The following is a 21,912-nucleotide window of genomic DNA, read 5'->3' on the forward strand; positions in this document are numbered from 1 at the left end:
ATTCTTTATGATCTACCATGGAAGAAAAACTTTTTCCTTCATGCATTTCCTTAATGGCACTTCCCAGAAAGTGTTAAAAGAGTTTGCATTGAAAACATGATCACTAATTTTCTTTTTTTACACATACAAGCAACATAAACAGAATTTTAGCTAGACTCTTACGAGTAGTCACTCTTATTAGCATTTCCACCTGTTTTCATTTCACCCTTTGACTCTGTGCACTTTGCCAAAGGATGTTAAAATCAAATGTCCCTCTTCACTGATTTGGCAGACCTTACTCCTCAACAGTCAGAACCTGACCCAGCAACTGCTGATGCTGGTCCAATGACTAAATCAGTGAGGCTGAAGACAGGTGTCCCTTTTATCCTAACAGTCCTATTTTGTTCTGCCCTCAAAAACTACCTTATTTTCAAGATAAAATTTAGTAACATATTGACTAGCTTTTATTCCTATGGGTGAGTACTATATTTGCAAATTTAATAATAAATTTTCCCAATTAAGTTTACAGATAATAAATGTGTCCTTACAGGGGAAAAAACAGTCTTGAAGATACACAGTTCTAGTTTGATAACTTGGGCAGTGAACAGAAGAAGAAAAGATAGGCTTGAGAAATATAGGCCAGATTAGACAATCGCAGGTCATTTAATTAAAGCAAATTTTTTTGCTTTAGAATGTGATGTATCATCAAATACACTATCATCCTTTTGCTGTTTAAGTTATATTTAGCAAATAGTTTAGTTACCTTGGGTGTTTTTCACATGTGCTAAAGCGGGTAAGTTTAATGTGTCAGGTGTTATGGGCAGACATTTCCTACTATAGGATGCTGGGAAATATTTATTGGTACACCAGGTAGAAATGACTCCCATGCCCAGTAAGTTTGGGGAACATGCCAGCATCGTTACTGGAATTCATATGTACAGTAGCACATTAAAGACTGAGAAGCCAATAAGGGAATTCACTAATAAGGCTTAATTAACCCTTAGTCTAGGGTTTCCCAAACTTGAGTATGGAACATTTTTATGGCAGATATATTACTCTTTTTTAAACAAGCCACTACAGAGCTCAACTAGACTGGGAAACTAATTAGGGCATAACTGAAATTTAACTAATATGTTCTTGGTAAGACCTTGTTCAGAAATATATAGTCACTGTAAATTATTTTCAAAATAATGTTTTGAAAAACAGTTAATATAAATGGCCACAAAAGTAAGAATTTTAGAAGTTAAATTAATCCAAGCACATTCAATTCTATAAGGAATGAACATTTTAGATGAGATCAGGTGCATTCAGGGTGGTATGGCCATAGACAGGAATGGACATTTTATTGAGCACTTACTAATGCATTAGGTCTAGTTGTCACCTAATTTAATCTGCAAAATGAGTTGGCAAAGTATTAGCTCATTTTATGAGTGAAGAAACTGAAAATAAAGGTTGAATTATTTATCACTAAGTGGAGCTAGGACTGGAACTCAAGTTAATGTGACTCTAAAGACATGAAAGAAAAAGGTTTCAGATGAATGCATAAAATCTTTATGTAAAAGATAGTCATGAGAAAACTATACCTTAAAAGTTCCTGTAGAATGTAACTTGAAAACTTCTAGAAAAAAATTCTTTCAAAAGCCTGCATTTCCATCTAAAGTAGATGCTAAATATTACCTTGCTTAGATTTCCTAATGTACTGTGTAAACAAAAAATGTTTGGATTCAGTAAAAAAAAAAAATCCTTCACTTACCACCCCTGACCCCTAATTAGCCCAAGAGTATTTTAAAAGTAATTCAAAAAGTAGCTGCCAAAGATTTCAATCAGTTCATTACTGGTGAAATATTAAAAAAAAACTAGTCACAAGAGTTCCAAACTATTAATTTATAAAAATAAAACCATCAATATGAACAAGATCAAGATTCACTCTCATCCATGTCCTTATCTGGGTCCTGCTCAGCAGCCTCCTTTTCCTGTTGCTGTTTCTTCCAAAGTTTGGCCATGGCCAGGAGTTTGAGATTTGGCTGGTTGGCAGCATCTTCTGGAAAGATGTAATCATAGTATTCTTCCCAGCCTGCATCAGACTATGGAAAAGTAAAACAATTAAAAGGTAAGCAAACATGTCGCTGAAGTACATTTCAGTTAAAAGTTGAGAATTTTCACCAGGAAACCAAGAGTTCAAATTCAACCTATGTTCATTTTACAAAACAGCATCAAAGTCTACTACAGAAAGAACAAGAGCAAGAGACCTGAAGACTGGAAGTGCATAAGTAGCTATTGGATTGGTGTTGCTCCAAGTATGGCTCAGTGAGAGAAAACCCTGGTGGAAATCTAAAAATCTAAGCATATCTTGCAGTCTTAAGATTCAAAAATTTTAAAGATTTACTTAAAATTTACCCAATAGTGAAAGCTATATATCTGCATTATTATTCTGAATCTGTACCCTAACATCTCTACCTCCAGTGGGTCACTAATTCTAAAGGTCGCTCTAGTTCAAGCTTCCATCACCACATGTTTTACTTAAACAGCCTCCCAGTTGGTGCTCCTGCAATACAAGCCCTGAGTCTGCCTTCAGGAGATGCCAATGACGGTTATGTCATTTTGTGGATAAGAGCTTTCTTATAGCCTACAAAAGCCTCTGGATTAGGTCCTACCTACTAAAAGTTGATTTTCATTTTCCTCCACCCCAACTTCCTGTGTAATGCTCCTGATAGACCACACTTCATGTAGTTCCTAGAATCAACAAAGAAGCCTTTGCCAACCCTCTCCCCGTCTCCACCCTGGGTGGACCACATACTCAGTTTCCACACTCGGTTTCCACAGACTACAACTGTCTCCTACCCCAGGCTATCTGCTTCTATTCTCAGATTGTACACATGCCATTTAAAAGTACAAATTCTAAGTCAGATGCATTTCCACTCATTTGACATGAGATGACCAGTTTCAGGGGCTCAGTTCTTACCCCATCATCAGCCTGGACCTTTCTTCTCTTCTTGACTTTCTCTGGCATGAGTTTGTCTACTCTCTCCTTATCTGATGCGGTTCCAAATTCATCTTCAAATCTTCGCCAAGATTCCAGCAGCATAAGTCTCTCTTCTTTTTCTTCACAGTTACGCATGGTTTTGTTAGCCTCTTCATAAATTTGTCTGCATTTAGCCAAACTTCCTTCTTTCCCTGAAGACAGCTCAAACTGAGCAAAACTGATCCATACCTTTAAAAATATTATTATAGAACCAAATTAGCCTTGTCACCCAGAATACAAAAATGTAATAGTAGTAACACTAATTTCTTGTTAATAACATCTGAACATATTAATGTGTTAATTTCTTGTATTCCAAAGAATATAACATTTACTATATGCTTCAATATATTAATGTTGAAGCAGTCTGCTTCTATATCCAATTAGGTGTCTGAAGTAGTCTTCAAATCATGAGAAGAGTTTAACTTTTTATTCAACCCTATGACACCGAGTTCATTCACATGCAGTATAAATACTGACCTGGTTATAAGCTTAATATTCCAAAGTCCTCTGAGACAAAAGGTTCTCTTTAAAAGCAGGGAAATCACTAAATATTTTTTAAGAACATTTAAAATACAGAAATACAATGTTTCTTCAGGACTGCTAACTCAAGCAAAATCAAAGATAATCTATAAAGCACAGGATACCTTGACATGTTGTGTCCGTTGAAGCAATCGTCGATAAAGATTGCGTGTTCTTTCAGTTTCTTCCTGTTCAATTTCAAAATCAATATATGATTTCCAGAGCACCTAAGAAAGATAACTTAATAGGTCAGCCTTGATATTTAAAAAGCAACATGTCCCTATCCAAAGCACAGCTTAACTACTATTTCAACCTAGGAAATCGAGGAACGTAGGACTTTGGTGCACAATGAAAGAACAGATGGCATGTGGATAAAATAAATAGTATTTACAAGCTGCCACAAGCTGTGGTGGTCTTGGATTCATTTTTGGATTCTCCCTTGGCATTTTTTCGAAAGCTAGATTTCAAAAAGAGCTAAGAAGCTTTCCAAATCTCCCAGGCACTGTCATAATCATGCCACATACAACCAAACTTACAGGGAGAAAATAGGCCTAGATTAGCCAGTATATAGTATTTTTACCTCCACTGTAAGTTCTTGATATGTCTGAGTGCAACTCAAAAAGCATTCAGTGAACAGCTGTCTCACCCGCTAGTATGTCAAGAGCACAAGGATGAGCAACACGTGGCCTGGAATCCTAGGAGCTAAGAGTCTGTGGAGGAGCTGAGGCCAACAGATGGACCTAGTAATATAAAAAGCCCTGCCCTAATGCAGTCAGTGGGGCCCAGTGAACCATTAAATGAAAGGTAGTATTAGTGCAAGATAAACAAAATGGCTGAGTGAGTTCAGTGGTTCTTGGTAGATTCAAATTAGTCCCAGCTATGGTTTGGCGCCACCTTGTGGCTCAAGCTTAAATACTGAAGTGATGACTTTGGGTCCTGCAAAGGCAGGACTTCCAGTACAGTAGCAGTTCAGGAACATCCTGGTTTGCTTAAGGCCTTTTTTGCTTGCCCAATCCAGACAAGACTGTGTCAGGAGAATCCAGGGATGGGCAATCTCAATTCCATCTCTCTTGATCTCTGGATGGGATTGCCTGCTGCCTGTTGCTTTATCTCATCCCCTTTAGCTTTCTGTTTGAGAAAGGGGGAGAGGCAGTCACTCATTACATTTCCAATTCAGCCTGGTGTCATAATGGGGCATTGCTGTGCTCTAGTATCCAATTAGAGGACTACTTCCCCTGCCTTTCTATCTCCAAAACAGAAAAGTCCTCATCCGAGTAGAAAAGACTAGAAGTTAGATCTTTATGCTCTCAGATGCATATTTAAATTGTCATCTTAAGTAATACAAGAGAAGTGTTCTAAAACTAAATTATTTTTAGATAATTTACCTCTGGCATGTCTAAGCGTGGCTGGCTGATGGCTAACTCATAGATTGCACGGGCTCTCTCAGTATCGCCAAGGATTGTCTCTAATTCTGCAAATTTAATCCAAGAGGTACAATTTTCAGGTCCAAATTCCAGGAACTTTTCATAAAGCTTCCGGCATCTGTCAAATTCTCGAAGCTGGAGCTCCAATTCTATGTAACCTTTAAATAACTTGTTCTTTGGACATTTGCCTATGGAAGTTCCCTAGAAAAGAAAATGACCAAATGCTGTGGATTCAACTTGTGCATAGATATCATTGACTAGAAATTGTTCTCTGCTGAGCAAGAACTTTGGAGAGTCACCATGGCAAGCCACCTTTTCCTTTGTGATACACTGTTCATGATGGTTTTTGGCAAAAGACCAAAGGAAACCCTCTAATCCACTGAGCTGTCAAGAGGGCCTGTGCCCACTGGTGTCTTTTCATCAGGAGACAATGTTCAAGAATTATATTGACAACTACTTTGGATTTTAATTAGTTTCTCAGGATCTCTTAGGGAATAAAAATGTCAGATGTACAAAGTTTCCTAGAAGTAAAATGGTAAAGAATGAACCCTGCTTTGCTGCCCACAGCCAGGGTAAGAGTAGCTTATCAGAGGACAACTATTTCATCACAGTATCTGATCCTATTAAGAAATTTTAGAACAAACGTTAAAGAGGGAAGGGCATTTAATACAACAAAAATTTTGTACAGGATCAGACTACTAAAGATCAGATCTGATCTACGAGCAGATCTTTTTAGTGTGAGGAATAATCTGGTAACTGGTAGCTAGAAAATTTCCAATGTTAAAATACAGGATCCAGCACAAATAACGCCCCTTTTTATTTTAAAATCTTTTATTGCAAACTCATAAGTATGTAATTCTGTAACATAATATCACACTCAAGCACACTATATGGCATCTTAGGTGAAATGTTCAAAATAAAACTAAGTTCTTATACCCATATTATTACCCTACCAACCACACTTAAGCAGGCCTTACATCTGCCCGATCCTGTAGAATAATTAAGCATTATTACCCAATCTTTCTTCAAAGGCCATGGGATTTCTAACATGTCTCAGTGTTTAAAGGCATATTTCTGTTACTTTGTTATTAGGAATTGAACTCCTTGTAAGCACTAAGATTTTAATTTCCTTCTAGAACTTAGTGATGCATCTTGATCCTTTCTTTGCTTACCAGTGCTCTTCTGGCAAATGGTAAATTCTTCTGTCTTATTTCAAATTGTGCATATAGTAACCACATTTTGGCAAACGTGAACTGGAAAACAAAAGCACAACATTTAGCTTAAGAGTCTCATTTAAATTTAATTAAGTTAAATTCAAATTAACAAAAGGCCATACGCAATTAGATTTCCCTAAAACCTCTAGGCTAAGACAGATGCATTTTCTTTTTGAAAGCAAGGATGACAATATTTCTTTCACAAATTACAACACAAACAAAAACCACAACATTAATCTGGGTACTATATAGTATTACATGACCCTGGGTATGCTTGTGAGTCAGGAGAACATGCCACCTCTACTCTAGACTGTAACTCATTCACTATTTCTATTTGTTTCTTGTGCTGAGAAATACGGCAGAGATAATGTCTCAAGCATTTCCAGAATATACACGTATTTACCGTTGCATGCATATATCCACTCAGTTGCCAACACTTGTTCATTGTTTCTCACATGCAGTGTACTCTTTGGATGTGCATCTTCCTCCACCCACTTAGTCTACTCGAACTACCCATCCTCCTCTGCATTTCTACTGTATTATTCATTTGTCATAGGTTGCCCCTCAACTAGACTATAAGCTATTTTCAGAGGCAAAGAGCATATCTCATTCTTATTTATGTTTTCCATGGTGCCTACCACTGGGAAATAATCAATAAATATTATATCACTGAATTATTTCACAAGTAACAGAAGTTAGGTTTTGACTTTTGGAACAGAACACCTAAAGCAAATGTACCTTTTTATGAGGAATTAGTTCCAAAGAGGCTTGATACACCTGTCTTGTCCTCTCAGGATCCTGGATTAGGATAAGAAATTTTCACAAAGTATTGAAGTCTGTTGCTAATACTAATTTTATCAGTTACTTATTTTACTAATACTATTAAAAAATAATGTGCACCCCCATCATCGAATATGTTTTCACAAGTTGCTATTTTCAAAACCTGATTCCATTTATAGTCAAAAGTGTGAACTACCTCTGGCCATCAAACTTTGGTTTAAGTACCACCAAGGATACAGCCATCGATAGCCAATATAGCTTCTCTGTTGAAAGGCTTTTTTGCCTGATAGCAGAAAGAAACAAAAATGCTTTATGGTATCATATTAACAGCAGAAAGTTAATCTTTGCTTTTTAACTAATACATCACCAATTTCTGAAAACCCCACTTGATCTTTAGTAAAAGTAAGGCTGTGCAATCTCGCCTATTTATGAGAAAACCCAGGAAACTACGTACAATTAAACTACTGGCTGGTTCATTGTTTCAAGTTCCAAGTGATAATCTTGTTGTGCCTCAAAGGTTAAAAAACAAAATACCACAAAACAAAAGAAACTTCACCTGAGCTCAAAACAGAGATTTAAAAATGTTAGAGAGAGACTGTATTAACTGTATGACTGAAACGGAAGCCTGTAAGAATCTAAAACTCAATTCCTGTTTTAAGGATTATAAGTATCAGCTACCACCCACAACAGCAAGCTTTAAGCACAGGGGTAAGGAATTCATTAATAGTTGACAGGTAATTCAACTTTTTTACCTTTGCTTCTAGTTCTTCATAGAGTGCATAGTTGATCCAAAGGTAGATGTAGCGTTTCCAATGTCTCTTCTCCTGAATGGGTGGGACATTGGCAATAGCTCTTTCATAGACTTCTCGTACAGTGTCTGCTTCTGCATCACTTTCCACCAAGCGCAAGTAATCAAACCATGCATCATAATTGTGTGGATTAGCCTACAAAGACAATACATTTAATAAATATAAACAAAAGCAACAGCTACACTTGCTGGACTATGTGAGCTGAAAGAAGGCACCAGACTGACTTTCTGTATTTTAGTAGCATTTTCTCTAGATTTTCCATGCTATCACATTTAAAAAATATATCATTCCTGAGATTTTATAAATAGAAAAGAATAAGGAATATAGTAGTTCCCCCTTATCTGTGGGGGATATGACCCAGGACCCCCAGTGGATGCTCAAAACCATAAGATAGTACTGTGTGTGTGTACAAACGTATATATACACATACACACACTATGTTTTTTCCTACACATACATATCTATGATAAAACTTAAAAGCACTCTTGCACTTTAGGGCAATTATTAAGTAAAATAAGGGTTACTTGAACACAAGTACTATGATACTGTGATAGCTGATCTGATAACCAAGACGGCTACTAAGTGTCTAACAGGTGGGTAGTGTGCAGTGTGGAGATGCTGAACAAAGGGATTATTCATATCCAAGCAGAATAGAGTGGGATGGCTTGAGAGTTCATCACGCTATGCAAAAAGAGAACAATTTAAAACCTGTCAATTATTTCTGGAATTTTTCACTTAATATTTTTGGACCACTGTTGATGGTGGGTAATTAAAACAGTAGAACACAACACCTCAGAAAGGAGGTGAGGACTACATACAGAGGACAGATTATTAGCCAGGTGTCCCATAGCAAGGTCCCTTTGCATAACCACTCCCAAGATAATTATTCAATAATTAGATGCCTAATTTTATAAATGTATTTTTTATATATACAACTATATGTCGTCATATCTAGATTTAAAGTTACAATAGAATTGAACCATGTCACAACTGTGAAACCTAACATTCCAATTAATGATAATTTATCTTAAAAATATCTTGCTGACCTCATTTAACAGTAGAGTTAAGTCATTTTATAGATATCTTGAAAATGCTACCATCTTTAAATTCAAATCAAAACAGTACATTACAGGTAAAGAAATGAGAACAGAACCATGTCTACAATACATCTTTCATTCAACACAGTCAATAAAAGGTAATGTATAAAAACTGGGGCTTTTTTGGAACAATCCCCGGTTCTTCCACCTTCTTTAAAAATAAGCTCAAATGGATTCCAGATTTGTCTCAATTTCTATAGCACACAACCAGCAATCAAAGTGATTTTCTACATGTGAATAGTAAGAGTAAATTCAAATGTTGTTTGCTTCCATTTCCTGTCAGCTTCAATTATTCCAACCTATCTGGCATGGTTGCCCCTTTATTGCAGACACATTATCAAGAGTGTAATTAATCACTGGTAGCCCTAACTCACTATTATTCATTTTATTGTAGCTATTGGCTGGCACATCTTAGTTACAGAATTAGGCATATACACCAGCACTCACCTTCACTTCTTCTTCGTACTGGAACCTCCGTTTGCTCACAATGATGTCCTCAATACCCCGCCTATCACCAAACTTCTTCTCAAAGATGGTATAATTTTTAAAGAGTTCTTGGGCTTCTTGTTTTGAAATTCTATCCAGGGCATACTTGTAGATCACTCGTACCCTTTCAAACTAAAAGCAGACAGGATGATTTTATCTGCCATATACAATGTTTTCATTCTAGTCATGACTACAAACGTAGTTATGACAAAAAATGTTACTTGTAAGTTAGATTTTGCAGCCTCAAAATGTCCAAAATGAGATGATGATTCTCCCTTTTGATGAGGTTTTCCAGTCAGGAAGGACTGACACTCCTTTGAGCTTCACAGTTAACACTGTCTACCCAACACTTCTAGATGGATGCTGTCAAGCATGTGTCCTGACCGGGAATCAAACTGGTGACCTTTTCACCTTGCGGGACAGTGCCCAACCAACTGAGCCTCGCTGGTCAGGGAAGTCTTCCCAAACTCGATTAAACAATACCTACTGTCACACACTTGCTCAAGCTAAAATTTCCTAGAGCTCTCCCTGATTCCTCTCCTTTCATTCCCCACATTCACTGCTTCATCAAGCCCTGCCATTTCTAACCCTTCAACACAGCCCTTCACTTCTCCCTATCCCCCAGCCAACCTACCTCCACTTCTTCCCTGTACCGTTTCAAGTCTCCTCTCTTCCACCTTTGCTACCCTCCGTACAATATCCATAAATTAGCTACAGGCTCTCCTTACAATATAAATTATATTCTACCAAGGATTTCTCCCGCTAAAACACTTCATTGCTTCCCACTGCCCTTAGAATAGAATCTGAACTCCCTACTATGACCTGTGCAAGACCCTGCTTTCAGACCTTAGCCTGCTTCTCTCAATTCTGCATTATTTGAGCTACATTAAGGGATTATTTTCTATATATACTATGGGAGAAAAGAACTGACCGATGGGACAATATGTTTTCATTTCAAATTCTATTCTCTGTTCTGAGGGCTCTGGGCTTTTTGTTTCCCAGGTTTATTATCTGTAAAGCCCTTTAATCAGGATACCTAGTGACTCAGTTTATAGATAATATTCTCACTCCAGATATAAAGGGTTACTTTTCAAGCAAAGCACAACAAAATTAAGACAGTTGTGATACAATCTATAATCACTCAGCTCCCAATCTTCAACAAATGTATGCTGTTTTCTTTGAGAAATGGTGTTTTTGTATTTTGAAAACATTTTTGCCAACGATAAGTGAATAAGAAAACAGAAATGAACTTGATGTGCACAAGAAGTAATCTTTTCTAAGCTGTTTTGCAATGTAACTGAGTGAAGTTTACTTACTTCTTTCTGATTTTCTTCAAATTTGGCAAAGGCAACATAAAGGTGTTCATCCATATGTTCATCTCCAAAGAATTCGACAGCTCTCTCATATACTTTACGTGCATGGGCAAAATAACCATGTTTTTCTTCAAAGCGGGCATACTTGATCCAGTTCTTAACATCAGGGTGCACAAGTACAAGTGCAGGGGAATTAAAGAAATAATGGCAAGACATTGTAACTGGTGCAGTCACTGTGGAAAGCAGTGGAGAGATACCTTAAAAAATTAAAAATGGATCTGCTTTTTGACCCAGAGACCCCACTTCCGGGAATATATCCAAAGGAACCCAAAACACTGATTCTAAAGAACATAAGCACCCCTATGTTCATTGCAGTGTTATTTACAATCACTAAGATATGGAAGCTGCCCAAATGTCCATCAATAGATGAGTGGATAAAATAACTCTGGGGCATTTACACACTGGAATACTACTTGGCCATAAAAAAGAAGAAAATTTTACCCTTTGCAACACCATGGATGGACCTGGAAAACATGCTAAGTAAAATAAGCTAATCAGAGAAAGACAAGTACCATGTGATTTCACTCCTATGTGGAATCTAATGAACAAACAGAACTAACAAGCAAACAGACACAGATTCATAGATGGAGAGCAAATGACAGCTAGTTGGCTGAGGATTAGAAGATGGAGGGATTGAGCATAAAAGGAAAAAGGACTCATGGACAACACTGTGGTGATTGCTAGGGGGAGAGGCTTATAAGGGGGCTAAATGGTAATGGGAAAAAAAGATTAAATTAAAAAAATGTGGCTTAAAAAAACAAACGAAAGACTAACACCAAAAACCACAACAACACAGGCTGCAACTATAGGGGTGATAAACCATGTACAAAGATGGAGAACCACTAATCTGTGACCTTCATGAGGAGCTGTGTCTTCTTCCAGTGCTTATTCAATATTTTAGTAATGGTACAAATAGGACTTTGGAGACCCTGATTACTAGTCATGTGATCTAGACAAGTCAGTTAACTTTTCTATGCCTCAGTTCTATCATCTGTAAACAGTGAAAAATAAAGCCTACTTCACTGAATGACTGCTATCTTTAAATGGAAAAATGTATGTAAAGCTCTTAGCAGTTTCTGGCCAAAGAATGTGCTCAATACATGGCAACTATTATACTAAATGCTCCATAGCACTAATACTTGAATTAATGATTAAGAAAAAACAAGTCACAAAAAGAAACTACTAACTAGAGCCAAAAGAGAAAGTTTTGAATTACCATTTCTTTCTTTTTTTTTAATGGCTTTTTTCTAATTGTTCAAGCACCATTTTATTTCTTAACAGGGTATACCTATCTATTTTTAATCTACCTTCCTTGAGGAAATGACTAATTTCCATTAGTAATATGTTCAAATATGGCAATAATTTTAAGAACATCGGCTTTGAAGCTGCTACTGGGTTCAAATCCTATCTTCACCACTACTTGAGAGACTCTGGTCTGGTTAAGACTCTGGACTTAATCTCTCAGGCCTCAGTTTGCACATTTGTAGAATGGAATAGTTCCTGTATCACAGGGTTGTCATGAGGATTAAATAACTATTTGTAAAGTGTTTAGACCAGTGCCTGACACATAACAAGGGCTATAAAAGCTTTTGTTAAACTAATAATATTAACATGAGTAGAGATAATTAAGATCTTAAAATTGCATAATAAAGTTGATTTGCATAATTTGTATTAGTTACATCCTATGAAGTTACCATGTTCCTAGGGGAAATACATAGGTATATACCTATCTCATATAGATTATAATCTTAAATCCTAAAAACAACTAATCCTTAGATTCTATTTCTGTTATTTCATAAAGAGGAAACAAGTTTCAGAAGTATCAAGTGACTTGCCAGAGGCTGCCCACAAACCAGAGCCAGAGAAGGGATTCAAATACGTCTAACTGGCCTTAAAGCCAAAGCTTCTTGCAGTACACGGCACTGTCTCATAACGTCTTCAGTCTCTATCCTCTGATCATCTCTGTATGAGAGCAGATAAGAAAGCATATTGTCACCTTAGCTGGGATCATGTCTTAGGTGACTCAAATTTTTCATCACTCTGTGTTTGTTTGCAAATGACTATGAAAATGCCACAAATATTGATTTGGGGGCTTTAAATAAATTTCATCAAGTAGGAGAATTCACAAATACGGAAACACTGAAAGACGACAGAATATTTTAGTTCCTAAGACTGCACTCAACATGTTATCATCTAATCTCTGCAACCAGCCCATAGTAGAAATCTTTATTCTCATTTTAAAGATGAGGACACCGAGCCTCAAAGGAATTAAATGACTCATTGGGATACCACGGTTAATAAAGAGTCAACCTCTGGGTGAACTCCAGTAATGATGCTAATGACCAAATTAAACCCTAGAAAAATAGAACTGGCTTAGCAGCCTGGGCCTTCTTAGTGTGTCATTTTCCACAAGGACCCATAGCATACTGACAAAATATAAACGAATCCAAAATCTCACTGGAAAAGACTCAAACAATTACCCAGACCACAAACCTTTTTCCTGACCAACCTAAGTCTCTAGAAAGTACACATGTAGCTTACGAAGCAGATGAAATTTGCATTCCTGACTGCTAGGCCAACATTAATGATGTGTCCTGACCATGACTGCATCTCCATGGGAGGAGCAGAACCCAGGCCAGTAACAGCATCACTCAGACTTCATGCAAAGGATATATCGTTCATAAATGGTGCGGGCCCGATCCACCTCTTTGTATCGAAGCTCAAAGTTGATGTAGGAGTGCCAGGCTTGCTCCTCAGGCTGCCATTCCATCCAGCGCTCAAACACCTGCCGGGCACCAGCAATGTTTCCCAGCATCTCCTCCATGTATGTGTATTTGTACCTTTAACAAAATCATCCAAGAACATCTGTCACTGTCAAAATGACTTAGGTGGCTGAACAGGTAAGAAAACAAGACCAATACATATGCTCTCTACAACAGACTCCCTTCAAATCAAAAGACATACACAGACTAAAAGTAATGGGATGGAAAAAGATGTTTCATAAAAATGGAAACAAAAAAAGAAAAACTGGGGTAGCAATACTTACACCAGACAAAATAGACTTTAAAACAAAGGCTCTATAACAAGACACAAAGAAGGACCCAGCAATTCCACTTCTAGGTATTTATCTGAAGAAATCCAAAATACTAATTTGAAAAGACATGAATCCATATGTTTATTGAAGCATTATTTACAATAGTCAAGATATAACAATGGAATTATTAGTTGTAAAAAAAGAATGAAAGCTTGTCATTTGCAACATGGATGAATCTAGAGGGGATTGTGCAGAGTAAAATGAGTAAGACAGAGAAAGACAAACACTAGGTAATTTCACTTATACGCAGAATCTGAAGAACAACATAAACGAATAAACAAAATACAAACAGACTCCTAGATACAGAGAACATTCTGACAGTTCCCAGAGGACAGGGAGGTTGGGGGCCTGGGTGTAAAAGGAGAAGGGATTAAAAAGTATATATTGATAGTTACAAAATAGTAGGGGGAAGTAGAATATAGGAGACAGTCAACAGAGTTTTAATAACCTTGTATGGTACCAGGTGGATACTAGATTTATCAAGGGTGATCACTTCGTAAGTTACATAAAGGCCTAATTACTGGGGTGTATACCTGAAACTAATATAGTATTTTATATCAAGTGTAATTGAAAAATGAAAAATTATTTAAAAAAATGACTTAGGAAAAAAAATTCTTTGGTGATTTCTAGTTCTAACTGTTAAATGTGAAGATTTAAGACATTATCTTCCCTAACGGTAAAATTAAACATGTTTTCTTATTAAAATACAAGTGTGTAAAGGATGAATCACTACAAAAAAAATGTATTTATTTTTAGTATATTTTATTGATTATGCTATTATAGTTGTTCCATTTTTTTATCCCCTTTATTCCCCTCTTGCTGCACGCCTCTTGCCTCCAGCATTCCCCCCCTTAGTTCATGTCCATGGGTCGTATATATAATTTCTTTGGCTTCTCCGTTCCTATACTATTCTTAACCTCTCCCTCTCTATTTTGTACCTTCCAATTAAGCTTATTCCCTGTACTTTTTCCTCCATTTTCCCCTCCCTGTACCTGCTGATAACCCTCCATGTGATCTCCTTTTCTGTGATTCTGTTCCTTTTGTTTGCTTAGTTCATTTTTTTCTTTTTTTAAGTTTGGTTGTTGATAGTTGTTTGTTGTCATTTTACTGTTCATATTTTTGATCTTCTTTTTCTTAGGTAAGTCCCTTTAACATTTCATATAATAAGAGCTCGGTGATGATGAACTCCTTTAACTTGACCTTATCTGGGAAGCACTTTATCTGCCCTTCCATTCTAAATGATAGCTTTGCTGGGTAGAGTAATCTTGGATGTAGGTCCTCGCCTTTCATGACTTGGAATACTTCTTTCCAGCCCCTTCTTGCCTGCAAGGCTTCTTTTGAGAAATCAGCTGATAGCCTAATGGGAATTCCTTTATAGGTAACTGTCTCCTTTCCTCCTACTGCTTTTAAGATTTTCTCATCTTTAATCTTGGGTAATTTTAATGATGATGTGGCTTGGTGTGTTCTTCCTTGTGTCCAGTTTCTTTGGGACTCTCTGGGCTTCCTGGAAGTCTATTTCCTTCGCCAGATTGGGGAAGTTTTCCTTCATTATTTTTTCAAGTAAGTTTTCCATTTTATGTTCTTCCTCTTCTCCTTCCAGTACCCCAGTGATTCTGATGTTGGAACACTTAAAGTTGTCCCAGAGGCTCCTAAGCGTATGCACATTTTTAAAAAAATTCTTTTTCTTCATTCTGTTCTGGTTGAATATTTATTTCTTCCTTTTGTTCCAAATTATTGATTTGAGTCCTGGTTTCCTTCCCTTCACTGTTAGTTCCCTGTATAGTTTTCTTTATTTCACTTCGTACAGCCTTCACTTCTTCCTTTATTTTGTGACCATACTCAACCATTTCTGTGAGCATCCTGATTACCAGTGTTTTGAACTCTGCATCTGATAGGTTGGGTATCTCCTTGTCACTTAGTTCTTTTTCTGGAGTTTTGATCTGTTCTTTCATTAGGGCCATATTTCTTTGTCTTGGTGCACCTGTTAATGTTTTAAGTGGCAGAGCTTTAAGTATTCACCAGGGCAGTGCCTTCTGTATTCTCCTGGGCCCAACGCACTTCGCTGCATTGTGGCACTGTCAGGATGAATGTTTCTTCTTTAACTCCTTGGTTGTTAGGCTTCCATACTGTTTGATTTTCTGGCAGTTCTGGTTGTTTTTTGTATTTTAATTGGTTGTTATCTTTCTTTTTGTTGTGCAAGGAAGTGAAATGTATCTACATACACCTCCATCATTGCCAGAAGCTTAATTAAAGGCAATATGGCTTATTCAGCCAGTCCTTTTCTGGATCACCATGAACATGGCCTCAGGTCCCAATCCTGGTTCTTCCCATTTTTCTTAAAAATTGCTTGATTCAACAAGAACTTTCTTATGCATAAAAGACTGCAATCAAAATTTAGTTTTGATTACACAGCTATTATATATTGGTTATGACTTAATAGACTACAGGACATTCAGAAGCACTTATACATACATATATGTATAATATCAAACACATCTGTATGATTACACTATGTAAGGAAATAAATACACAAATATGGCACTCTTCTGGTTGACAAAAAGCCATTTCATTACATCAGAAACTTACCAAAACTGGTTGACTCGAGGCAGAGTTGTTATGGCTCGGTCCCAGATATTTCGGGCATGGTTGACCTGGCGATTCTTCATTTCCATTTCTGCATATTTCAGCCAGAGTGTAATATTTCGATAGTCCACATCTAAAGCACGTTCGTATATGGATCGAGCCCTTAAGAAACAAAATTTGGAGGGCATTAAAAGCAGTACATACAACACACATAGCAACTATTTCAAATCATCTGCAGTGCTCTGCTATTTTATCAGGTGTCCACCAAGAGCCAGGTTCTGGGCATAAAAAGGTGAAAAGATACGATGCTGTTCTCAGGAACCTTACAAAGACAGAGAAAGATAGACCTGCATGTAATTACAATGCATTATAATAAATATTATAGTCAAGATCTGTACAAGGAAACAAGAAAAGAAATAAAAATGTCTGGTAGAAAAGGCTAAGCAGTAGCCTACCTCCAGAATTGAGAACAAATCTGGAACTTGAGTCCCAGAGGCCAAGGTAGGTGAGTGGGTACTCACTCATTCCAGGTAGAGAGAAAAGTCAAGTGTTACAGTAAGGAGAGAAGATGTGTTCATGAAACGGCAAGTATGCAGCACAGTGGGGGCAGGGGGGCATGCTGAGAGAATACAGAAAGACTGAACAACAGAAAGGGCCAGGTTGTGATTTTAATTGCCCACTGGTTTCAGTAAAAGATTTTTTTATTTAAAAAAATAGAGAAAGTAGATGAAATTGCCCTTTTGTGGCTACAGAGAGTGTACTGTGGTGAGACTCATCTGTCAAGCTTCATACTCTGCTACCCCCAGGACTAGCCTACCACAGTGCCACTGAGTCTCCTCAAAGGAACCCCAGGGCCCTCTGAAAGAAACTTTGAAAGTTACTAACAGAGACACAATCTTTTACTTGTGCTTTAACTTTTTCTTTTTCTTTTCTTTTTTTGGATCTGTTAACTTACATCTTTATGTATACATTTACATGATCAGCAATTATACCTCTGAATCTCCTTTAGACTCTCTTCCCATTGTGCATATTTTATCCAGTTACTAATCACAGTCCTGTTTTTTCTTATGTTATCTTCAAAAGTCTGGAAAGGCAAAAAGGTTCAAATTAAAGAAAAAAAATAATTAAAAATGATATCATCCTTTATCTATTAATTCTGCACTACAAAGGTTATTACTCATTTTGTTCTTATTTAAGAGAAATTATATCCTGGAGAAATAAATCCACGACAGAAGGAGGCAATTACAGGGTAAAGTCTCATGCAAGCAAGAGGAAAACTTTAGATACAAAGAATTATTAGCAGATTTGTTGATTTTATCTTATTGCCCAATACAACTAATGATAGTGTAATATGCTCTACTTATGCCTAATAAGAAAATGTTTTTGACTAAGTCTTCTTGGTAATGTAACATAAGTTTATACATAATTCATTAAAAATAACTGATAAGTAGATACAACAGAATTAGTGGTTTAAAAATAATCCCACATTCTAGAGTAAGAAGGTCAGATCAGATTCCCAATCTTCTTTCCCACATCTGAACTCTTAACACAGGGGGTGGTACAGAGATAAGAAGCACAGAACACAGTTGCAAAGTCCACCCTTCCTCCAGCTGTCAGTTGTTTCACCTGTTAAACTCCCACTCATCTTTGAGCACTAACAATTATGTCTCTGGTGGACTTAATTTTTTTACACTCTGAAACAGACAACTCATGGCATATTTCATAATGTTCAGAAAGCAGTTTTCTGATAACCAGAAGTTATATTATTTATGTGGCTAGAAACACTAACCTCATCTTAAAGTCTGTCAACAATGAGGAACTTTTGAAACTCTGACCTATAAATCCTTAACAATATTAACATGCTGAAAGACATCACATTGACTGACCTTCCTTTTCCTTAGTTTATAATCATTTAATTCTTCTTCATCTGTGATCTTCTGTTGAGGTGGAGGTGGAAGAAGCTCAAGTTCTCTCTCTTTAGCTTCTCTTAAAAGTTGTTCAGCAGTTATCTGTACCTCAGCTGGGGCTTTGTTTTTTACCTTTTATGACAAGACATTTTTATTTTTAGTATATGCTCTTCACACAAAGTTTAAGAAACAAAATATTTTTTAGGATACAAACTTTGTTACAAGATGCCCTCTTTGTATAATATGTTCCCATTTCTCTGCGCAACTAAATAGCAAAAAATATGTTTCCTATCTTATGCCTGATATCTATTAACAAGCTATAGGTAAAAATGGCAAGAGAAAAGTGATGAAAAATAGCATATTTTCCCTTTTATATTAGTAAAATAAAAAACTTTGAGGCTGCCTAGGTAAAACTCTCACCAGAGGTTTTGTTCATCAAGATATATACCATTATCTTATCTAGCATTACAATCTCTATTTACAGAATTCTTCAACTTAGGTCTCAGGTGGATGATAATGCCCTAGGTGGGTAACTGAATTTGGTTTTTCATGGCATTTGATGTCAAAGACAATATTCGGTTACGTTGCCATCATTAGACTGTAAGCTTCTTGAGGTCTCAAAGCTGTGCAGTCCACATAGTGGCCATGAGCCACATGCAGTGAGTCCAAATTGAGATGGGCTGTAAGAGTAAAATACATAGTGGATTTTGAAGACTGTGTATGAAAAAAGAGTAAAATACCTAATTGTTTCTTTACATTGATTACATGTTGAAATGACAATAGCTTGGATATACTAAGTTATTAAATAAATATATAATTAAGATTAATGTCACCTGTTTTGACTTTTTAACGTAACTAAGAGAAAACTTAAATTACGTATGTGGTTTACATTATTTCTACTGCACCAGTGCTGTCCAATAAAAAAGTTTATGGAATGAAATTATAAGAAATACTAATTATTTAGTGCTGTGAAATGATGATGATAATAATAATAGCTCATACCTAATGAGCATTAAGAACCAGACACTGTGCTATATGCCTTATAGGCATTATCTCTGGAAGTTATCTAAATAAATATGTAAAGAACAGGCTCAAGAGAGTCCTCTGGGCTGGAGAAACAGACTGGAAGGGAAGTATCTGTAAAGGCTTAGGACAAAACCTGTTACATATTAAATACCTAGTATCATCCACCGATAGGAATATCAGATACCAAACTGATTGTTTAATTAACATATCACTACACAACTGTTGTCATCTGCTGTTATTCTTTCCAACTTTCAGCTGGGCTAATTCCTACTCAGCCTTCAAGTCTCAGCCTAAATGTCACTTCCTCAGCAAAGTCTATTTTGGACACCTCATACAATCTCTATTATTCCAAGGCACATTCTACTTTGCCTCAGAAGCATTTGGCAAGTTGTTGTCGTACACTTGTGTCTTATTTGTGTACTGCTCGTGCAACGTCTAGCGCCCAGCCTAGCTCAGTTCTCTCTGCTGAATGACCCCTCTCCTCCTTCCGCCCGCAAAAACACCTTACTACAACGAAGGCCACACCAGCGCGGGCTGTGCTCCGGAGTGACAAGAGCCTGCATCCCACTACCAGTTATTACTTTCCCTCCTTAACATCTTCGGCCCCGCACGGGGTGGACCTGGCCCTCACTCACTCACCGGCCCCAGGTACCACGGAGCCTGGGGTATCCCCCTCTCCCAAGGCCCGCCCCACAAGGGCCCTCGCCATCCCCTACCTTGGCCACTTTGGGGATTCTCTGTTTCCCGGCCGCAGTGGAGGCCGCCATTGCTGCAGCAGATGACTTCCAGCAAACCCCGAACCCCCAAAATCGGCCAGAGAGCTCACCAACAGCTCTAAACTTTCCGATAACAAACGGGATCCCGGAACCGGAAGCTAACTGACTTTGACCTCACGCACGCACTGTGACCCAGGGAACGCTGTTTCTGTGGTAACTTGGCTGTGCGTCCTAAGAGTCGTTGGTGGAGCGCGGCATCCTGCAGCAGTGGGTGAGGTGAATAGCGCTGTTCTTCCTGGCAGGAGCTTAAGGACTGGGTCCAGGGCATCAGGGACGCATCCAGGTCAGTCCCTGGGACTGGGATGACCGCGCGAGGATGGCTGAATCTGTGTACCCTAGGCCCCTGGCGAGGGGACTAGAAACCTAGCTCCATCGGATGCTTGAGGGCGGAGGAAGAGAGGCAAGTCAGAAAACTACTATTCCCAGCATGCCAAGGGCTGAGCCGCTGCGCTCTAGGCTTCCCGGAGCGGCGTTGCATTCTAGGTTTTGTGGTTTCTGAGACCCTCACTCCTTCGGTTCTGGACGATAGTGCCTCAAAAATTAACTTCAAGGTTATGAAACATGTATTTTAAATAATTGAAGGTATTTTAAAGCCAGATAATAAAAATAAAAATGAATCAGCAAAGTACTAGCAAATCAGGCAACCTTTCTGTCAGATAAAGAGATGTTTAAATTCTCTGTTTTAATTACATAAAAATTGGCCTCTAAGTTTTTAATTATAAGATGAGGATAATATCTGTTTCAACAAGATTAAAGGGAAAATCTATCTAAAGCGCTCAATAAATGCTAGCTGGTATAATTCTTGACATGCCTTCAAAAACAAAAACCAATTTATGTGCAAGCAATTTAAAAAAAAATTTTAAAAATGGTTAAGAAATTTTTAAAAGACTTTATTTCTTGGAGCAGTTTAGATCAACAGCTAAATTGAATGAAAGGGGAAGAGAATTTCTTTCAATTCCCCCTCCCACCTCAACCCCCAGCCTCCCCACTATTAATCCCCTCCCCACAAAGTGGTATATTAGTTACACTTGATAAACCTACATTGACACATTATGACCCAAAGTCTATAGTCTACATTAGGGTCCCCTCTTGGTGCTGTACATTTTATGGGATTTGACAAATAACATAGTGACATGTGTCCACCATTGGAAAATAGTTTCACTGCCCTAAAAATTCTCTGTGCTCCACCTATTCATTCCTCCCTCCTCCTTTTGCCCTCCGCAACCACTGATTTTTTATTGTCTCCACAGTTCTGATGTTTCAAGAATGTTATGTCATTGGAATCATATAGTATGTAACAGCCTTTTCAGATTGGCTTCTATCACTTATTAATATGCATTTAAGGTTCCTCCTTGTCTTTTCATGTATTGGTAACTCATTGGTTAAGAGAATTTTGACTGTTGCAAGTCTCTTTTGGTGTTTGGAAAAAATATATTTGTATATTTTATCTGCAGATAATGCTTTCAAAAAATTTTATTCTGATTTTCCAAAGTGAAGACATTTGTAACATATAAAAAAATATTTGCCATAGCTCTGTACCATCTGTTATTACTTAAATATTTTAGCTCACTTTTCAAATTTTAAATAAATTGAATTAGATTTTATATAACTATAAAGAGAAGTCACCTAACAAAATAAACAAATAAACAAAATTAAAATAAAAAGATGTTTCCTTTAAATAGTTTTTTTGTTTGTAATTATGCATAATTGATTTAACAAAGTTTAAAGTTAATCATCTCTAGCTTCTTCTCAAAGATACAAACATCCAGAAGGCTTTACTTCTACCTCACAAGTTTTTATTGTCTGGTTATTCAATTCAGCTT

General features: G+C 37.2%; 2 protein-coding genes across 7 annotated transcripts in view; one reads left to right on the top strand and one right to left on the bottom strand.

Annotated features, from left to right (window-relative positions):
• Positions 1-1,853: 1,853 nt before the first annotated feature.
• On the bottom strand, positions 1,854-20,270 carry CRNKL1 (crooked neck pre-mRNA splicing factor 1). Its single transcript, XM_024559273.3, has 14 exons — positions 20,030-20,270; positions 18,267-18,419; positions 17,373-17,464; positions 16,384-16,542; positions 13,377-13,543; positions 10,647-10,825; positions 9,292-9,462; positions 7,691-7,882; positions 6,897-6,956; positions 6,117-6,197; positions 4,906-5,145; positions 3,646-3,747; positions 2,942-3,190; positions 1,854-2,063 (listed from the first exon to the last, which is right to left on the bottom strand). Exons 1-14 carry the CDS (start codon positions 20,078-20,080, stop codon positions 1,896-1,898), a joined length of 2,064 nt encoding a protein of 687 aa, XP_024415041.1. The 5' UTR covers positions 20,081-20,270; the 3' UTR covers positions 1,854-1,895.
• Positions 20,258-21,912, top strand: part of CFAP61 (cilia and flagella associated protein 61) — a 354,209-nt gene continuing 352,554 nt past the window's right edge. For 3 of the 6 annotated variants that reach the window (XM_053927357.2, XM_045194438.3, XM_045194439.3), the window contains exon 1: positions 20,288-20,372. The gene's annotated coding sequence lies outside the window, so the exon portion shown is untranslated. Of the gene's footprint in view, positions 20,373-21,912 lie in introns of all 6 variants that reach the window. The other 3 variants (XM_045194437.2, XM_045194441.3, XM_024559865.4) reach the window with 3 other exon arrangements.

The sequence above is a fragment of the Desmodus rotundus genome, chromosome 6 (genome assembly GCF_022682495.2).
Source record: "Desmodus rotundus isolate HL8 chromosome 6, HLdesRot8A.1, whole genome shotgun sequence".
NCBI classification, from domain to species: Eukaryota; Metazoa; Chordata; class Mammalia; order Chiroptera; family Phyllostomidae; genus Desmodus; species Desmodus rotundus.